Source organism: Polyodon spathula, chromosome 13 (assembly GCF_017654505.1).
Source record: "Polyodon spathula isolate WHYD16114869_AA chromosome 13, ASM1765450v1, whole genome shotgun sequence".
Lineage (NCBI taxonomy): Eukaryota > Metazoa > Chordata > Actinopteri > Acipenseriformes > Polyodontidae > Polyodon > Polyodon spathula.
Window position 1 is genome coordinate 19004901 of NC_054546.1, and position 21430 is coordinate 19026330.

The window sequence follows — 21430 nt, forward strand, 5'->3', positions numbered from 1 at the left end:
AAAATACAATACACCTTTCTCCTACAGCAATATACAACTACAATACAGTTTCTGTAAGGAAATGTTAAGTACTGTATATATACACTGGTATCTACTGGTTATGGAGTATTCTACTATTGTATCTAGTTAAAACTAAGCTCTTTACCTCTAACAACATTACCACTCACCTGTTTTCTTGTATTCTTTTTATTTTCTTGTTTGTTTACTTCTAATTTGGGATAGTCTGATATTAAAAAAAAAAAAAAAAAAAAAACCACTTAGCTGCAAAGTTGCTGCCGCTTCCTGGTATCTAATGGCATTCTTTGCCTGCACGAAATTAATTTCTTAGGACTCGTAAGCAACAGTTTTGTTTGTTTAAATATTCAATAAAAAAAAGAAAAAAAAAAAAAAAAAACTAGATAGTTTAAATGAATATGTTTTGATATTAGACTCTTAGCCATGAAATATTAACCTAAAACAATAAAGATATGAAGAGTGTTTTGTTGTGGTTGTAGGTTTTATATTCATCAGGTGTAGTTCCTATTCTTTCTGCTTTACATGTGCAAGGATAATGCTTTTAGGCTTGACAAATTGCCATCTGGGGTTACGATCATATTACACAACTACACACCACCAGTAACCAGGGCAGCAGTGATGCAACAAGTCTGCAAGGTGTTTAAGTTGCTGTGGTAGAATGAGTAACCATTTTTCAGTAACTACTGCCTCTAATTCCTGCAGGGAAGTCGTGTTTGAAAATCTACAGCAAAGTTTCCAGCACTGTCCCTGGAGTTACATCAATGCAATATACCAGCCAGGTCAAGTGAAGGCTTTCCACAGCACAAAAAATATGAGCTAAGGTGTAGCTGAATTTAGATATATATAAAAAATCCTAGATTTGTTTACATCAGCTGTCCTCAAAGTAATTTAGGCACGGGCATAAATTGATCTTTCTTGGCTGTTTGCAGGCACGCTGACTATTGCATTGGCACGGGGCACTATGCATATATATATATATATATATATATATATATATATATATATATATATATATATATATATATATATCTATCTCGCGAGAAGGCACTCTAATAAGGCCAAGTCTCAGGTAGTAATTGTGCGTGCTGCGCTTATTCTTTAAACACTTTACATAAAATACGCAATGCAAATATTTTTTAAATAGCATGTTGTCACAAAGACGGCCAAGTGGGCGGCATCAGAACCAGGAAGGAATGAAATATACAAAGACGATGATGTGAAATGAAATGAAGACGACGCCTGTTGGCGCCGGTTTATTACAAAATAAAAGGTTTAAACAAACACGAAAACACAGGACACGGCACTCTACGCCAAAATAAATAGACAAACAAAAACAGACTAAACTTAACAAAACGGTGCACGGACAGACACACTGACAAACACGGTGAGTTTTAAATAAACAAGTATCGTGCTGGTCCCACCAGCACGCAATAGCAATTGATATATTTAAGTTTCTCCTTCTCTCTCTCCCGTTCTCCACTCCCGAACACCCAACCCCGAGTATGTGACAACGTGCATCTATATATACTATTGTGCTGGGATTCAATTACCAATTAATTATTCACTTGAATCCCAGCACGTGAATTAAAAAGTGCAATTCCCCGTGCTCACATATTACTACATTTTACTTGCACGTGAAGTGTTGTGCAATCCTCATGCCTAAATACACATATACATTTTTAAACACTCGTGTTACACAGACCCGTTTATATCCCGTGTACCAATGTCTATACACCAACATTTAAACACACCACACGCAACACATAACTGATAATATACACAGGGGCGGGCACTTTGTCACACATGTTTACACAGATAACTGTGAATAAACTAAAATAAAAGTGTAGACAGTGTCTTGCTTTGTTTCAATGTTTCAATTCAAACACCACTCTGTTTTAAATATCACTCATCTCCAGTACAATTATTCAGAGAAAGTGGATTTACAGTTTCACGACTACAGTGTTTCCCTTATCCGGTGAAATAAAAAAAAAAAATATTGAGATAGAAAATTAAATTCTACATACTGAATTGTACTATTTTTCTCAATAAAATTCGGTGAAATTCAGTGCTTACCCAGCATATTAACACCCCGCCTCTGCTCACGAATGATTGGACAGCTGTCAGATCTTTCACTTTCCATTTGGCTACTCACTCGCTTTCAATTTTCATGCAAATACCGTGAACAGCCTCTGATTACTTATGATTAGACCGCTGCATAGAAATGGGCAGATATTTGACTCTCCTATTGGTTAAACTTAGTTAGTACCTGCACCTGAAACAGACAGTTTATGTCCCACCTAGCTAACTTATGACTGGGCTACCGCAGAGACAATGCAGATATTCAATTGGTTGATCGTATTACAAAAGCCATTCACGTAAAAAAAAAGTTGTGTACGTACAAGCACAGCATAAGCGAGTAGCACTGTCAACAGACTGCTGTGGCGCTTTTGTCGGAAAATGTGTTTAAAGCTTTCTTTATTTTCCCACGCTATGACCCGCCAGAAATGTGTTCACGACCCATAATTTAAGCACAGCTGCCGCGGGCACGATGACCTGGCTTCGTGGCACAAATTTGCCACGGGCACGACTTTGAGGACCACCGGTTTACATCTAGAAACTGTCATGTAAAACACAGACACACCACTTCTGTGTGGGCTAGGAAGGAAATGGGGCTTTTAAATTAAAATAGTCCTACTGTAGGCTATACAAAAAAAGAAAAAAGCACACTGTATTGCAATACGTTTCAAAATGACAGGTTTGGCTGCTCTAGGTAGAAGTGCTTATAAAATTGTTATTTTTGCAAATCTGCTGCTCAGACGCTGTCAGGATATATAATACATATATTTAGGGAATACAAATTATACCCAGTTCTCACCTCGACTTTTACTCCAGCAAATATGGTATCTTTATGGACATAAAAAATGAAATATGCTAAAATTTAGCACTTACTGTTTTTCAGGTAAGCATTCAAATATTTAGTAGCATTTGTTGTAAAATAACTACAGAAAATTATAGGTTTTGAATGTGACTTATTTTTTCTCTGCATTAATAATATTATGGTTAAAATAGTAAAATATCTTAAAGTCATTACTGTGAAAAACCCATAGCACTAATAATGGTGTATAGTTGTATTATGTGGCATAATTAACTTTAATATTAATATGACTAATTTCCCCAGCGAATAAAATTAGCATTATCCTAGCTTCAGTTATCACTTGTTGCTTAAACTACCAATAAGAAAAGCTATTTAATTAAATGTCACAAAGAACAGTTGTCAGATTCAGAATATGCCGAGTCCTTAGTAGGTGGACTCGTGCCAAGTATTAAAAAGTGCCTACTTCAACAGCAGCAGCAAGGTTTTCAATGGAGACTTAATAGGGGATTGAAAAACACTGAGGAGGCAGTATTTGTTTAATGACAGCTGCCTGTTAGATGACGTACCTGCTACATTCAACCACAGTGACTTTCAGCCGTCCCTCCACAAGCCCTGTGTCTTGTATGGACAGGTCCACATCTACTGCCTCCAACGACGTCGGCTGAACTTGAAATGGAAAAAACGGCTTGTATCTGGAAAAAAGAAGAGGGCAGTAAAATGAGAAATGTCTTTTTGTCCAGTGATCAACTTAAAACACTTAGTTTTTGCAACCTAAAAGCAGGTGTAATTATGTTATTAATATCAGCAGCATCATCATCTTCTTTTTCTCACTTGAAATCAATGTTGAGGAAGCCATTTTGCATTGAATACACATTAATACAGTACATTAAAATTAAATAAAATGTTAATTTACAAAAATAAATTTGCAATGATTTTAGATAAAACACCTTGAAGAGCCTTTATTAGATGGAATAGGTGTGCAAGTTATTGAAATAGACCAGGGGTGACCAATCCACGGCTCTTGGGCCGCATGTGGCTCGGGATGACCCAGTTTGCGGTTGGAACGAACTGATGAAAGCATAATAAACAAAAATGAGGAAAGTAAAAATAAAATTGAATTTATTACTTTTATTCTCTGTATTCATTCGTGTTTATTATTCCTTTCTTCTCTCCCTTACATTTCTTTGAGCCTGCATGTTCACTGCAAGGATATTTCATCCCTTGATGACCTTTGACACCGCACGCTGGTTTGTTTCGAGGAGACAATGGCATTGAGCAAACCCTCCACAAGTAATAAACAAAAGTATGAAGCTGTAAGCCAGAACGGGAGAAATTTGCTTTCACTGAAAACACTGGTAAACCTCTGTGTCTCATCTACAACAAATTGCTTACACACTGTACTCGGTACAAGACGAGCAACCTCAAAACGTCATTATTAAAAAAAATCAACACATTTTCATCAAAAAATCCTCCTGGATCAGGCGTGAGGAGAAACAAGCTAGTCTCTTTAAAAGCACGCCTCAGCAGTTTCAGCGTTCAGCAAAGAAGCTCATTTAACGACTCAACTGAGTTTTGTATGGCAGGGAACATCGCTTGTGCCAAACGTCCTTAAGGCCCTTCCACACGAGACGCGACGCGATGAGCGACACAACAAAGTGACGCGAGAAAATCAATAAACCCTGCTTTTCAATAGCGCCCTTCACACCAAAGGCGACACGACAAGGGACATCGCCACTGAATTCGTCGAGCGACAAATACACAAATGACCAACCAGAGAACAGCTTCATGTCATGTGGCTTGAAATCAGTTTCACTTTGTAACGGGGTGCCCACCGCTTGGGTGTATTTTATTTTTTATGTAGGTAATCAGTTGTTGTTGTTGTTGTTATTATTATTATTATAAAACACAAACGCTTGGCTTTTCGCCGTCATCTTAAATAATAATCATGTGAGACGGCTTTCATCCGTCCGCACATAAACACAATATATTTCTATACTACGACTGCGACTACGACTACTTCGACTAATAACAATACCTACATAAATAATAAAATGCAAACAAGGCGTGTGCACCCCGTCACACACTTTCACTGAAAATGGAGGTAAAGATCCTAATTGCAGTACCTAATTTTCCTGACCTATAATAAGCCATTTTCTATTGCGTTTGTTAGTAATCATACTTTCTGAAAGATCTGGCAAATTTCCAGCTGTCGTGTTGTTTCTGGTGTGCACTGTGTTTCCGCAACGAATTTGTCGTGTCGCAACAGTAAAAATCGTGTCACGTCTGGTGTATGCGGACCTTTATTCAGACGTCCTTATTGCCGCTAGACTAGAGAATTCATGTTTAAATGTTATACTGCAGATCTAAAATGTGTATATTATTTACATATCTTATGTCTTGTCATGAGCAGGTACTGTAATCCCTTTCAAAATAAATACAGTGCATTTGTCATCCACAAAGCTCTCAAAAGTTTAAGAATTAACTTTTTTTTTTTTTTTTTTTTTTTTTTTTTTAAAACAGAGTATTATATAGAATCCTTATAAAAATGTGTATTTTTATGTGGTGTTTTTGGTGAAATTGTGCTTCACAATAATTAAATATATTTTAAGTGCCTGTAACATACAGTTTAAGCTGAAATAATGGAAAAACACCAGTGTGTTACATTTAATACACTGTAGATCTACAGTACATTACAAATTACACACAAACTGTAAGGCTCTGCAATGTTCTCCCTTGTTCTTGTGTATTTTAATGCCATCAAGTGTTGGTACAACAATTACTATACTGCAGAGTAAGACCAAGTGCAAGATTCCCTTGTAATGCTGAAGAGAATTAAAAAAAAAAGTAAAAACAATGCCATTATTTAAATGGTCTTGTTCACAGTATGTGTCTTGTGGCTCTCTGCCATAACAAAATGTATAGAAACGTGGCTCGTCGGGTCAGGATATTTGGCCACCCCTGTAACAGACAGAGGGCAATGTTGCATGCAGATCAGAGCACACAATGTGCACTGAGAATTCCCTTCACCCTCCAGCATCTTTCATGTACACCCAGCTCCAGCCAATCACATTGTGCTGATGTCACTGTAAACACAGACAGGATACAAAGATGCAGACTATAGCAGTGCCCATGGGGATTTTACTGGTAATAAAAACTCAAGACATGTCTACTTCAAGCCCTGGAAAGACTATCAGATGGATGTGAAGGTGGAGTCCCTCTGCTATAGACTGCTACAGGGATGCTTCATCATTCTTTCAGTCCCTGCAGGGAAGCTACAGGAAACCCTGCAAACTGTCAGCCATCTCTCAAAGCCTGTATCATCTACTGGCTTGCCCTTTGAGTATGAAACAGATTCACAACAGGGGGATGCCAGTTTACATAAAAGTTTATGCTATGTATTGAGGAGTGTTTATGTTTCCACAGCTATGCAGGTAAAATTTACTTAAATTGCGGTCAAATGTAATTATTACAAAAAAAAAAAAAATGAAGCAATATAGAACCCTTCTCATGCAGTGAAATGTCATGAGCTGAAGGTGACACTGTACAGTTAACAAATATTCAAAAACAAAAGACCCACTTGGCTCTTTTTGTAAATGAAATGTTTTTTGGTCAGATTTAAATACTGTATTACTTTGAATTAACGGCGCAGCATTTATTTTAAATTGCTAAAAACAGTAGCGGTAATTAGAAGTACTATGGTTTTCGAAAGTCAAAATTTTTAATTGCGTTTTTTCCAGTATTTGATCAGGATGGCGAAGAATTCCTACAACATTAAACTGAAAGCTGTTGAGTTTACAGATTTATCTCTGAACTAGCAAGACAACTAAACACTCATGGTCTCCTGATCCAGGCAGAGCTTCATTGAGGAAGATGAGTTGATCCCATGGCTATCCCCTAAACAGCAAGGCCACAGCGACAGTTACACTAGCTTCTACTCCCAACTGACACTCCAAAGCACCCCGTCCCCCCAAAAAAACACATCACAACCAAAACTAAAGCTGGGGCGACACCTAATTTTTCACTATCGATATATCGTTCTCCAAAAGAGCTGATGCATCGATTCATCGACATTATGATGGGGTAATGTGGCAGGCTGGCGAGTGGAAAGAGGCCCAGAGACAGACCGCAGTTCAAAAAAATAACTATTTTATTATAAATAAACACAAAAATGAAAGGGCACAAGGGCCAAAACAAAGCAATTTAAACACAAAGAAAGACAAAAAGCAAAACTTACAAAAATAATAATTTCCAGGCTGGGCAATGCCTTCACTGGATTCAAACTTTCCAAACAACCAAAAAAAAAAAACCAACCTGCTTCCTCAGCTCCCTCTCTCCAAATGAGAAGCAGAGGCCTCCTTTTATATCAGGTGGCTGGGCGCTGATTGATCGTTAATCAACCTAATCAACTAATCAACCCCAGCCACCTGAACATAATAAACCCAGGCAGGTAGGGGAAGTTAACCCCATCCCTGCCAATTTAAAGGGCAGAGCTTTGCTAATTAAATAAACGCAGTAATACACGTCAAGCTGTGGTTTACACAGCAAGTACTGCTTTAAAAACTATTATGAATATTAAATTGATTACATCAGTTTATGCATACACAGTAGTATTGTTTTGGTTTTTTTTTAATTTTATTTGCTTCAGCTCACGGACGGATGGCCTGACATTTTCCTGTAAAATTCTCTGATACAGAGCAGAATTCACAGTTCCTTCAATGATGGCAAGTCGTCCAGGTCCTGATGCAGCAAAGCATGCCCAAATCATGACATTACCACCACCATGCTTGACTGTTGGCATAAGGTTATGAGTGTTTGGTTTTCGCCAGACATAATGGGGCCCATGTTGGCCAAAAAGTACCACTTTTGACTCATCTGTCCATAGAACATTGTTCCAGAACTCTTGGGAATCATCCAGGTGCTTTTTGACAAACTTGAGACAAGCATTCATGTTGTTCATAGTGAGCAGTGGTTTCCGCCTTGCTACTCTACCATGAATCCCATTTTTGCCCAGTGTTTTTCTGACGGTGGAGTCATGAACACTCCTTAGCCGAGGCGAGAGAGGCCTGCAGATCCCTGGATGTTGTTCTAGGTTTCTTTGTGACTTCCTGGACGATTTTACGCCTTGCTCTTGCAGAGATTTTGGCAGGACGGCCACTCCTGGAAAGATTCACTACTGTCCCAAACGTTCTCCATTTGGACAATATGGCTCTGATTGTAGTTTGGTGGAGCCCCAGAGCCTTAGAAATGGCTTTGTAACCATTTCCAGACTGATAGGCATCAACAACTTTAGCACCTGTAGAACCTGTGTGCTGACAACTTCACTCTGATGGTAAGGGCCAAAGTTAGTCAGATTATATTGGGCAGGGCTGGCCCAAATCAGGCCTGATTGTTAACCAAAGTATTCAAACAACTGACCCCAATTATCCCTTTAATTGGGTTGAGTTAATTAGGGGGGGGGGGGCAATAACTTTTTCACTCCTGAAGATTGCATGTTTGATTACCTTGCACACAAACAAATGAAAGCAGCACAAAACTTTGGTGTCATTTTTTTTTTTTATCAGACTCCCTCTATATACTACTACAACCCACAAACAGATCTGACCAAATTCAATGTGAAAAATGTGCAAAAATGCAGACAGGGTGCAAATACTTTTTCACTGCACTGTATCTATAGACACACACGTTTCTGAAATTATTCCTCAATTATGACTGAGGGGGAGCATATCAGTATTCAGTGCACAATGCACAAGCATTTTCTCTCTTGACGCTACCAAGGCGTAAATTACCCCTCGCATTCAATTGTTGTGCACAAGCTTTTACTGAACTGCAATGATATTAAAATAATGACGTCACGGGGAGAGGAATGCACCAAAAACACAATCATCAATATTTACTAGAACGATTATATTTTGTGTGCCCAATTAATTGAAGCTTAACTGACAGCCCTAGTGTGTGCTTTCACTACAAAAAATATATATAACGGGGAAATACAGTACCACAGGATGTACATCAATTCCGTAGAATTTAGCAAAAGCACAAAAAGGAAAGCAGGAACATGCCCTTCCGTACTTAGCACCAGGTGGAGTTAAAAAAACGTCAGCAGTCAACAAGCAACATCACTTTAATAAAGTACTTTTTTTTTTTTTCCAGTGCTGCGCCCTTCACTGTCCTCAGTTCCACCCTCAATTTTCAGTATATCATTTCAATATGTCCATTAAAATGTACACGTTACAGACTATTATGCCACCAGTAAAACAGGCTACCTCGGGGAAAGTTGATAACAGTATTGAAATGTGTTTTCTTAAATTATAAATGAAATAATGACAAAAAAGGAATATGTATAAAGAACATCATGCCGATACTGCTCTTACAGGTTGTATAGTACAAAATAATTTATTTATTTTGCAGACTATCTGAAAAGAATTGAGAACAGTTATCAGTATGTGTGTAAAGCAAATACCTTACATGTATTGAAAGTATATGCTTCATATTTTGTAATTATGCACTGTTTCTAAGTATAATTACATAAATAAAATGTGTAAATAAAGCAGAAGGAAAAAAGCTTGCAGTCCTATTTTGACAGACATTTATTTGCTACTATTAATGATGGTAATATAAGAACAATTTCACTAAGATTATTTTTCTTCCACCTGTGTGCTAGTAATTGTTTTCATTCTTGCTAGAATCTTGCTCTTTTTTAAAATCAGTAGCTACCTTGTGTTGCAGACCATATCCCACAGAGAAAAAAAAAGACATAACTTGTGATTTTTTTCTTTTTATTCAGTTAAAAAAAGTAATTTAAAAACAACCACTACTATCGTGATAATCGGTGTATCGTGAAAGAGTGGGCTCGCAACTATTCGTATCACGGAAATTTACTATCGTTTCATTCCTATTTTACAGTTTACAGGCCAATTGATCTGTGGCTTCAGCCTACTGCTAAAATACTTTTAGTAATGAACTTGGATATTTGTGTTATACTGTTTTCTCCTCCATTGCACAGATTCAGTTTACAATTATTTTTAGAAACCTGTTGAAAACGTTATTATATTATTAATGGAAAAGTATGGGTTTATTAGGAATTATTTGTGGTACATATTGTATTTATGTGCTTGTGCACATCATTTAGCCTACACTGTGCAATTAAAGCTCAGTGGTTTCTCGAAATCTTATCGGATACCCCTGCTGAGGAAACAGCTAGCATTTCTTTACGGTTCATATAACTGCATACAAATTGAGTTGTGATAAATTAAGCCATGTTTAAAGACGATAATTAAAGAATGATACACATCCAGCTCAAGTGGATCCAGAAGGTTACTCAACAGGTCAATTATTCTATGCTGTAAAATTCTTCAACCTTGCTCTGAAATGTCAACATTTGGTGTCTAGGTCATTCAGCACATGGAAGAAAAAAAATTAGGTAAAAAGTAATCAATTATAGGATTTTCTTTTACCACTTTCATACACTTTCTCATGCAGCAACAACTTTTCTCCAGCCCATGCTGCTTATGTATCATCAACCACAAATGGAGGAAACTATAGAGAAATTAACCGCATACAATAGTGAATATTTAAATGGGCAAACAAAGGGCAAAACGAGTCCTCTATTTTTTCTATAAAATATTATACATTAAGGTACTGCTGCACTTACAGTATGGGATGGCTTGCTCATATACCTCATTTACTGTAATACAACAATAAAAAGCAACCCTCATTCAGCTACTAAATATGTAACACAACATACTAGAGTTTTTTTTTACTAGAACTTTTAACCATGCTTCTCAATAGTTCCGCGCTCAATATTGGAATCATTTTCACTTCCCTTCCAAAAAAAAGAAGGGTGATGGAATGGAACAAAAAACTCTGATGTCCATCCACAGCTTCGACTTTAACTAGACTCCAGCTCAACCCTCACCTGTTGGTGCAAAAGAGTGGAAACCTTAGGTTACTTCATATGCACCCCAATATCAGTTGTTTAATACGAACTCTGGCAAACCAAACTGACCGTTCATCCGAAAAACACTATCTTCATGAAATACATGTTAAAAGCAGCGGACCATATTTCTGTGATCAGCATGTACAACATTTACAACAGTCACTGTTCTTGTATTATCTATTCACAAGTTTTACTTTAATAGAAATGTATAGAAACAAGACGTGGAAAAGTCACTTTTACTAGGTTACAGATTACCATCAGTACACTGAACAAATCGCTCATCTGAACCGCATCCGCTCCCATATAGTGTGAACTAATCTACTGCTGTGATGGAATAACCCTAATGCTAGAAAACATATGAAAGCATTTACAAACTGCAATGACTTGGAGAAAAACCTGAGGAGTTTATCAGTCATCAGTTTCCACTGCTAGACATTACAACAAGCTATAAAACAATGGGTGTGTGTGTGCGCATATGTATGTATGTATGTGTGTGCGTATGTAGACAAAAACAAGGAAGTTAAACATGAAATGAAAAGCATGCAGATAATGAAAGTGCTTTAGTCACAGGGACTTGTTGCTCAACAGCTGATTAAACATGCCCCCTTACAAAAGTTTACAAGTGGTTTTACAGTTGCATCATGCTTTATCAATGGTTATACCATGTTATAGTCCATAATATACACTGATCCTGTTAAATACATCTCACCAGAAAGGAACTCAACTCGGGCCCGAGAACAGTTTTAAACATACACTGAGAAAAATAAATGGATAACTGCTGATGCTTCACTGACTTCTATTCTCTCTGTTGTGCTAGAAAGGAAATGTTTGCTAATGTAAATTGATCCTATTTCTCAACCAACCAAGCCATATCATTTCTCTCAACCAAGCCATATTATGAACTATGACAATAACAACATCTCTGGTAGCTATATACTGTAGTACATTTGCAAGACGACAAGTTATATACAAATTATCATTTTTTTTTAATCAAAAACCATATACCGCTATTGAAAGTTTCTAACCCCGATCAATGTGTCTGAAACTAGTAATACTGAAAAATGAAAAAGACAACACTGCAGTTTGTGACTCTGCAGCAATTCCCGCCTCCAGAATGAAATTAAAATGCTGCCTCCACTGCCAATTGATTGTGCAGTCCAGCACAGAGATATGTCTTTTGATAGCTCCCTCCTCATGGGTGGGTTAAGCCAGTGTGTGGGGTGGTCAGTTATGACTCAGCTAAAGTGCTTATTCTGCAGGATATCAAAGAGGCTTAGAAAGCTTATCCAATCTGTTTTCATGAACCACAGCCAGACGCTGATTTATTAGCCAAGCACTCCTACACACACACATATATATATATATATATATATATATATATATATATATATATATATATATATATATATATATATATATATATATATAATGCACATATATACACACACACACACACAGTGCTGTGCAAAAGTTTTAGTCAGGTGTGAAAAAATGTTATAAAAGTAAGAATGCTTTCAAAAATATGTTAATAGATTATATTTATCAATTAACTAAATGCAAAGTGAGTGAACAGAAGAAAAATCTAAATCAAATCCATATTTGGTGTGACCACCCTTTGCCTTCAAAACAGCACCAATTCTTCTAGGTACACTTGCACAAAGTCAGGGATTTTGTAGGCATATAGTCAGGTGTATGATTATACAATTAAACCAAACAGGTGCTAATGATCATCAGTTCAATACGTAGGTTGAAATACAATCATTAACTGAAACAGAAACAGCTGTGTAGGAGGAATAAAACTGGGTGAGGAACAGCCAAATTCAGCTAACAAGGTGAGGTTCCTGAAGACAGTTTACTGTCAAAAGTCATTCACCATGGCAAGACTGAGCACAGCAACAAGACACAAGGTAGTTATACTGCATCAGCAAGGTCTCTCCCAGGCAGAAATTTCAAGGCAGACGGGTTTCCAGATGTGCTGTCTAAGCTCTTTTGAAGAAGCACAAAGAAACGGGCAACGTTGAGGGCTGTAGACGCAGTGGTTGGCCAAGGAAACTTATTGCAGCAGATGTAAGACACATCATGTTTACTTCCCTTCGCAATCGGAAGATGTCCAGCAATGCCATCAGCTCAGAAAACAGTGGGACCCTGGTACACCCATCTACTCTCCGGAGAAGTCTGGTCAGAAGTGGCCTTCATGGAAGACTTGCGGCCAAAAAGCCATACCTTCAATGTGGAAACAAGGCCAAGCGACTCAACTATGCACGAAAACACAGGAACTGGGGTGCAGAAAAATGGCAGCAGGTGCTCTGGACTGATGAGTCAAAATTTCAAATATTTGGCTGTAGCAGAAGGCAATCTGTTCGCCGTAGGGCTGGAGAGCAGTACATGAATGAGTGTCTGCAGGCAACAGTGAAGCATAGTGGAGGTTCCTTGCAAGTTTGGGGCTGCATTTCTGCAAATGGAGGGATTTGGTCAGAATTAATGGTCTCCTCAATGAGGAGAAGTACAGGCAGACACTTATCCATCATGCAATACCATCAGGGAGGCACCTGATTGGCCCCAAATTTATTCTGCAGCATGACAATGACCCCAAACATACTGTGAAAGTCATTAAGAACTATCTTCAGCGTAAAGAACAAGGAGTCCTGGAAGTAATGGTATGGCCCCCACAGAGCCATGATCCCCACATCATCGAGTCTGTCTGGGATTACATGAAGAGTGAGAAGAAACTGAGGCTGCCTAAATCCACAGAAGAACTGTGGTTAGTTCTCCAAGATGTTTGGGCCAACCTACCTGCCGAGTTCCTTCAAAAACTGTGTGCAAGAAGAATTGATGCTGTTTTGAAGGCAAAGGGTGGTCACACCAAATATCTATTTTTGAAAGCATTCTTACTTTACAGCATTTTTTCACACCTGCCTAAAACTTTTGCACAGTACTGTATATATCAGCATCTAGCTGTGGTTCATGAAAACAGATTGGATATATACACACATTATACTGAAATACAGTATGTGAATATTAAGGAGTACAATTCTGTTCAATCCTTCAAAATCAATGTGAAGACTAATTTTTAAGGTTTGATCTGCAAGATCAAAGTAGTAACAGGTTTTATTATTAACATACCTAAAGTTATACAGAGAAATTCACCACTACTTGAGTATATGAACTAGCCCTCATACAACAGAGTAACAGATAATAGGTTAATATTTTGCAATATTTCTCATTTTATGTTACTTTGGACATTTGCCGATGCCAGCCCCTCTCCTGCCTTTTCCAACTGAGACCCCGTTCACACTACTGTGCTGGCCCAAGGCCGTCTCAGAGGCTGCCGGATATTGAGGTCTGCAACCCCGTTCAAATTTGCGGTTTAAGATGCCTTTGTACACTGACATGTGTGACTGAAAAGCAGGCCTAAAATGTGGAAAATTGCTTGTTTGTATTATTTATTTTATTTATTTATTTTTATGGAACCATAGCCTTGCACTCAGAATGGAAGAGCTACCGGGATATACAATAATCTTTGATTTGTAGTAGATGTTTCTAATTAATATGTATTTTTTCAATGCAGCACAGTACCAATTCTATGGTGTGTGTGTGTGTGTGTGTGTGTGTGTGTGTGTGTGTGTGTGTGTGTGTGTGTATATATATATATAATATATATATATATATATATATATATATATATATATATAGAATAGAATTTGTTTTTGTTTTTTGATATATAACTTATAAAACTGTTACAATACTACTATTTTGACTTAATGTTATGGTGTATCAACGATCTTAATATTTGTGGATGAGAACAGTATTTTATGTGTGTGTAAAAGCAAGCAGCTAAAATAAATGATCAGCATTTTAATGTAAAGACGCATATATATATATATATATATATATATATATATATATATATATATATATATATATATATATATATATTGCATGCAAAATAAACAATGGTGGCTGAACAAGCCAAGTCGCCAGCATTATTGATCCTTATTGAGATCCACAATCCTACAGTTTTTATATTTAACCACTTAGTTACTAAATAACAGGAAGAAAAGGTAATTGTGACAAATTAAGCTTAAGTATGATTAATGCACTGCAGCGTGTATATTATGAAACAGAACAACCTGAATGTTAACCCGCAAGATCTTTTTAAAATGTAGCATTTCTAGAATTAAAGTTGTATGATGTAGAAATAATTACCATTCAATATGCCATCTTGACTAGCACAGCATTCACCATTTGTGCGTGTGGGAATATGGGAGTACTGAGCGACGTAAGCAAATTGGCCACGTGGTATGACAAGGCGGCCCTAAGTCGGCTTTGCGTTCATATATATGTGAAGGCTGGCCTTGGTCCTGGATTGCAGGCCCTTGGCCAAATTGAAATGGTGGCCTAAATCTGGGTCGGCACATAATGAGAAAAGGCGGTCCTGAGCCACCTTAAATCGCAAGTGTGAATGGGGTCTGTGAGTCAGTCTCCAGTACCCCATTCACCCCACAATGGAAATATTCTCCAACTGCCACCCTCTACTAGCAACAATGAGACAGAGACTGAGACAAAGAGAGAGCTTAGCAACCCACAACTCCTCATTTAAAGAACAGATGTCACCAGTGTTCCCTCTAAGGCTAAATTGCACACATTTTTCGCAGTAACTGTTAACAATCTTTGCACTCAGTTTATTTCCTTTTTAAAAAAACGACCATTTCACCACTCCTCTCAAGCTCTTTGAAACTGGCAAAAATGTAAATCAGCACATTAGTCGAAAATGCACATCCAAGTGTATAGTAATTGAAGGCATACCATGTTCATTCTTTTTTTTTTTTTTTTTTGGCGAGTTTATTCATTATGTGACTTTACTCCATGTCTTTGCTGAAACTCAACATGGCGGCTGCACCAACGAAGAAGAAAAAAAAAGCAATGTTTCAGTAAGATAACGCTAAAAGAAATCTGATTATCTATATGAGGATGGTGGGATAGTATTCTTAAAGTTTTACCGCAATTCGTGTGATCATGTACGAGTCAATACCATTAAATATCATAATACCAGTCGTAAACACGTAAAGAATATGAAAGCAAATAAGACAACAATGTCAAAGCACTGCATTCTTCTATGCTGAAAAACTAAGACTGAAGGTACTTCGCTCAAGGCGGAGCTTTTCCGAAGTATGCAAGCTAAATTAAGTCTGTACTCATTATTTAGTTTATTTCTGTCTACGCCTCTTTAAAGCTTGCAAATAAGACTGCAGAATTAGGAAAGAAACACGTGTGGATTAATTATGCGTTTGCATTAAAAGGGACGCGATTTAAATTACAATCGAGTAATACATAGCAGTCAATCTGTTAAGAGCAACGAGTCAGTCAACACGCCTTTCAGTGTTTCATATTTTATCCTGGTTATTTTTATAATGCCAGTAAAACGCTAAACTTAATTTGTGGAGTACTGTACACAGGATTACTCTCACATGACATTGCTGGACTGTTACTAAACTGTTTCATATTTTTTATTGTTATTGTAAACGCCAGCAATAAGCTAAACCGGTCTTTTCAAAACACCTTTATTTGCAGACTGAACTACAGTCTTAGTGGAAGACTGTAAATATGATTCTCACAGCTGTGCTGGACAATTGGCTTTCTGGACTGTTGTAATATAATTCTTAGGTTTTCCTGCTTATTTTAATGCCAGCAATGAGCCAAGTGATGTCTATAAACATTATGACAGGTCTGAAGTGTCTTCAGGTGCTTGCGTTACTTACTATTACAGCAACAAGAGTCTGACCGAAAAAAAAAAAAAAATAATTGTAGTAATATTTATTACATTTACTTATTTTAACTAGCAACATTATATTTATGTTCAAATGCCATATTTATTAATACGTTGATAATAAGGGAAGAAATAGAATTGGCCATTTTCGAAAAACGGAATTTACTCAAAGTACAGTACACCCTCGCTATAACGTCCTTTATTATAACGAACCTTCGGCTATAACAAACCTGGCCCTTGGACCCGAAATTAAAAAAAAAAAAAAAAAAAAAAAAAAAAATCCACATCGGTCAAATAGCCTATGGACGACAGTAGGGCTGGTGTTTTTCGGTTTTTTATTAATTTCATTTTTCAGTGCTTATTTTGAGCTATTTCAGATTCGGTGACTCTGATTCCTACAACCGTACATCCATTTTAATACATCCCTCCAATGTGTGCAGCTCTTCTTTAAATAAAATACACGAATCAGATATCGGATGTAACTGTTGTACAGTTTTTAATAACAAAGACATGTTTTATGAACTCTGTAGCGGCTCTCAAGTCCCTTACTGGTGGCTCACGCACTACACACACGCAGCTTCTGAATGCAAACATAACCCCGTACAACAACACATTTTTAATGGAGTAAAGTTATGTAGTAAACCTGTAATATATAATAACGGTAAACTGTTGTAGACTTGTGTGCTTTGTTGCTTTGTCTGTCAAACGTGTTCTAGAGATTATACCGAGATAAAAAAAAAAAAAATTAAAAGAGACATTTTTTGTAATTTTACAACCAGATGTGCAAGACGTTGAACAATATATGCTTTAGTAAATTACATTTTACGTTACTATAATGTGCCAATACAAGCTGAACCATTTGGGAACTGCTGTGTTTTAAAAAAAATTTGATAATTCAACAACACTCATTGTAATGGATAGTCACAAAGAAAATAAAATTTATGTACACGTCGTGAATATAATTTTTGAATTTACGTTCTCGTCAGCAAGTGAGGTCAGGGGTCCAAACACAGTCTACGTGTTTTTGTCGAAATTTGGTCATAAATACCCGTGTTACAGCATCGTACGTTTATAGGAAGAATTTCATCATGACATCAAACATCTTCATGATTACAATGGAAGTTACGTAGTGTTCCTACTGACTTTAGTCTGTTTTGTGGGGGGGTGGGGGGGGGGGGGGTGATTACACCACATTTAAAATACGCGCTATTCAGACTCAGATTCTGAACGTACCATCAAAACTGGTATGCAGGGAATTGCACACAGATTTATTTGTTCTTAGTGCTTATTCAATGGAAAGACAGAAAATAGATTGCTTCATTGATGCCCTGCCACCAAAATTAGAGAGGTCTGGCTCTATATAAACATTTTCATTAAAAAAAAAAAAAAAGGTAAATGTTCTTAGTTAATTCTTAAGTCAAGATTCTGCCTATAGAAAAAAGTACGGAAACATTTTTCCGGAACGTTCCGGCTCACGTATGGCAACGGTTATGGCAACGGTGGTGCTCTCCTTTCGTGTAATGGTAAGGTAAACAGTTCTGTATTTTGACATTTCTATTGTGCGGAGTGGAGGCTAGCAGTAAATTGTGTAAGTTTCAAACTGAAATCTTATTCAGGGATATATTTCCATTCGGTAATAAAAATACTATTAACTGAAAGGCTCAAAACCAGATTGTGCACGTCTCATATTAGTAGCTGCCAGTCAGTTTTTCATGCAACTGTTTCCTTCAGTTTCCTTGACAGTTTTTGTAGATTCGGTATTCGGTCGAATCTTTTCATATGGATTTGGTATTCGGCCGAGTCCCAAAAACTTTTTTTAGCTGACATCAAGGTGACATTTTAAAGTGTTTCCTCATCAGAAACTATTTTAAAATGCTGCCAAACATCTCAGGCTCTTTGAGGAAACAAGCTGAGTAAATAATTGCAATTTCAAATACCATCCGCTGCAGTTCTGCTCAGACATGATTGCAATCCAGTACAAAAATTACCAATCCTGATCGTAAATTAAAGAAGATTCGAATATCTGTTTTAATAAAAGAAGAAATAAAAATAATTCAAAAAATAATTCAAAACATGCTAGAGGCAGGATCGTCCCAGCGCCAACACTAAACAAAGGTGCTCTGTAATCCAGGACCTGAGGTCATTAAAATAGTTGTTTCCTAACTGTAAACAGGGTACTTCTGTATGGTGTGATCCTACACAACATGTTTAGAAAGAAGAGCCACCCAAGAAAATTACAACTTTCCTGTAAACAGGGAAGAAACATAAAACACAGCCACAATAGTCAGCAATCCACATTTGCTTTATTGCCCAGGCACCATTAAAAATACATCAAGTACAACTGACTCATAGCTTGACCTACAACTCATGTTACTTGCCTTATAATTACATTCCAGATACTGTACAGGCACACAAACCAACATCACTTTCAAAACCATTAGGTCTGATAGGCTTTAATTAATGCTGAGAAAACATAATGTTAAATAAGGATAGAAATCTACACACATCCAAAATAGTATTTCCACTGGCAATGCACTTTGAAGAAAACAGGCACAATACCGACACCATTTTCACCACCCAAGATTTTTGTCGTTGTGGATAAAGCTTATTTAAATATAAAAATGTTACGCAGGAATAAAACATGTATGTCAAGGACATTACAAAAACAACAGCTGTATAAACTATGTATATATTCATTTAGGTTGTCTGCAAGACTTGCAAACCAAAAACCAGCCAGGGATTAAAACCCATTTTAGGACGCCTAAACACAAAATCTGGCTTGACTTTCTTGGCAAGCCATTAAATATAATCATTTTGTTATATTGCATGTTAACCAGAAATCACTTAGAAACTGTCGACATAGACAACAAGTAAAAGGGTTTTTTGGGGGTTTTTTTTGTCATTTGTAGAGAATACGAACATCTCATTTTTGTATCCGAATACATGTCAAAAAATATTCGTTCGGATATTTGTCCCAGCACTCTTATATATTAGTAAATCCTAAAACACTTTGCTGCTGCTTTAGACAGCATTTGTTGGAATATTCAGATATCTGTCATAGCACTAATATAAAGACACTTTACTTTGGCTGATCTAATCTAATAGCTATGGCGGGACACCAAAATCTGAAGAGCAGCTCCTGAACTCATAGTTAAAACACCTTAAAAAGCATAATATTTGAGCAATGGCAATAAGAACCATTAACATCATAAACATGTAAGAGAACAGTAAAAAAAAAAAAAAAAAAAAAAAAAAAAAAAGAAGTAATTTGAAGATACTTATTTACTCTTATATATGATGTAGGTTTCCTGTAATACTGCAGACACACTGGGTTTTCAGACGAGTAAATAAAACTGTTTGTTGGCCATTATATCAGTTGTGGTTGTATAAATGCTAATCATCACATTGCAACAATTCATCATGGTTACATTCTCTACTTTGTGGTTACAGGAAATAGGCCCAGTACAGTACGTAACACAGCAGAAATTTAAATGCAAGTTAAAGCACTGAGATTTGGGCCACTGTAGCAGGCTGGTAGCTGAACACAATATGTTGCACATTTCTGCTGAATTAATCCATCATGACCTGCTTGCAACCAGAGTTGTTCTTTACTGGGGTGGTCATCTGCAAGTGTTTCCATTCCAGGAACCTATATTACGCCAACTCTTCACTGTAGACAGTACAGTACAATTTGTGTGGTTGCCACAGCTGTAATTATCACAAGAGCACCATGGTCCTAGCTGTATACCCAAGTTCATGCAACCCGGGTCAATGCACATCGACCCACATCCTGAGGTGGGTAGCCAGAACCCGGGTCAGGACCCGGGTAGGAGTGCCAGTGTGAAAGGGGCTTAAGTGTCAGGTTTATATTAACACAAGCTTTTCTCATTACGTGGTTTGCAGCCTTTAGGGATAAACAAAGGGGGGGGGGGGGGCACAGATCTCATGATTGTATGGTCTGGATCACAGGGTCTAATGTGTTTACTCATGCTAAATACAGCCCTCAAGTCAACTGTAATTAACCCTCCCACCACCACCTCCTATACAAATGGGAACTGATGGTGAGGCTGCAAGATTGCATAACAGCAATGCAGTCAAACACTGCAGCCAAGCATTGTGAAAAAAGTGCTAATGCTTTTAAAACCAGTGTTCTAACTTCCTTTTACAAATGTCAGATTTTGTGCTGTGTCTCAGCAATTTCACAGCGTTATCCAATGTTCAGCAAAAACATCTACAGAAGTTTGTTACTTTTCCTTTGCCAGACGATTTCTGTAACCCAGGATATGCAGGCAGTTAACAGCCTGTTTGGTAATCCTTAAAAGTTAAAGTCATTATTCCTTACATGAACTAAACTAGATGCCCCTACAAGGCTTTACAAAAAACACATTACTTTATCTTTGCCTAATATATATTTTTTATTAACACAACATCAAAAATCAACTGGGGAATACATTTCTCAACGCTCAGGAGCATTCACCAGGACAAAGACAATTCTGCCTAATAAAATGACAAATCTTGAACCATCCTGCTGAAATGCTGGTTCTGTGATGGAAACAAGAAAACTAGCATCGCTGCAGCAGGGAGTTTGATCTGGATACACTGCAATTTCAATAAATTCCTTTTCTCCTACTGCTCGCTAGCAGGCGAGAAATACATTTTCCAGGTGACTGTGTGAATAAAAAAAATATCAAAACAATTGGGACTAGGTTTAAAAATATGTGAAACAACATGGGATGCAGCAAAGGTACAGTAATATGATTTCTATAAAAACTGCATTGTGTTCTGTAACAATTTACTATCAAAACGTAGTATAGCAGTGGAGCTGTATAAACATCGC

General features: G+C 37.2%; 1 protein-coding gene across 1 annotated transcript in view; it reads right to left on the reverse strand.

Moving 5' to 3' along the window:
• pdzd8 (PDZ domain containing 8) overlaps window positions 1-21430 on the reverse strand; it is a 93028-nt gene that overhangs the window by 66782 nt on the left and 4816 nt on the right. Inside the window, exon 2 of the mRNA XM_041268211.1 lies at window positions 3457-3582. Within this exon, the coding sequence (XP_041124145.1) occupies window positions 3457-3582 (126 nt within the window). The remainder of the gene's footprint in view (window positions 1-3456; window positions 3583-21430) is intronic.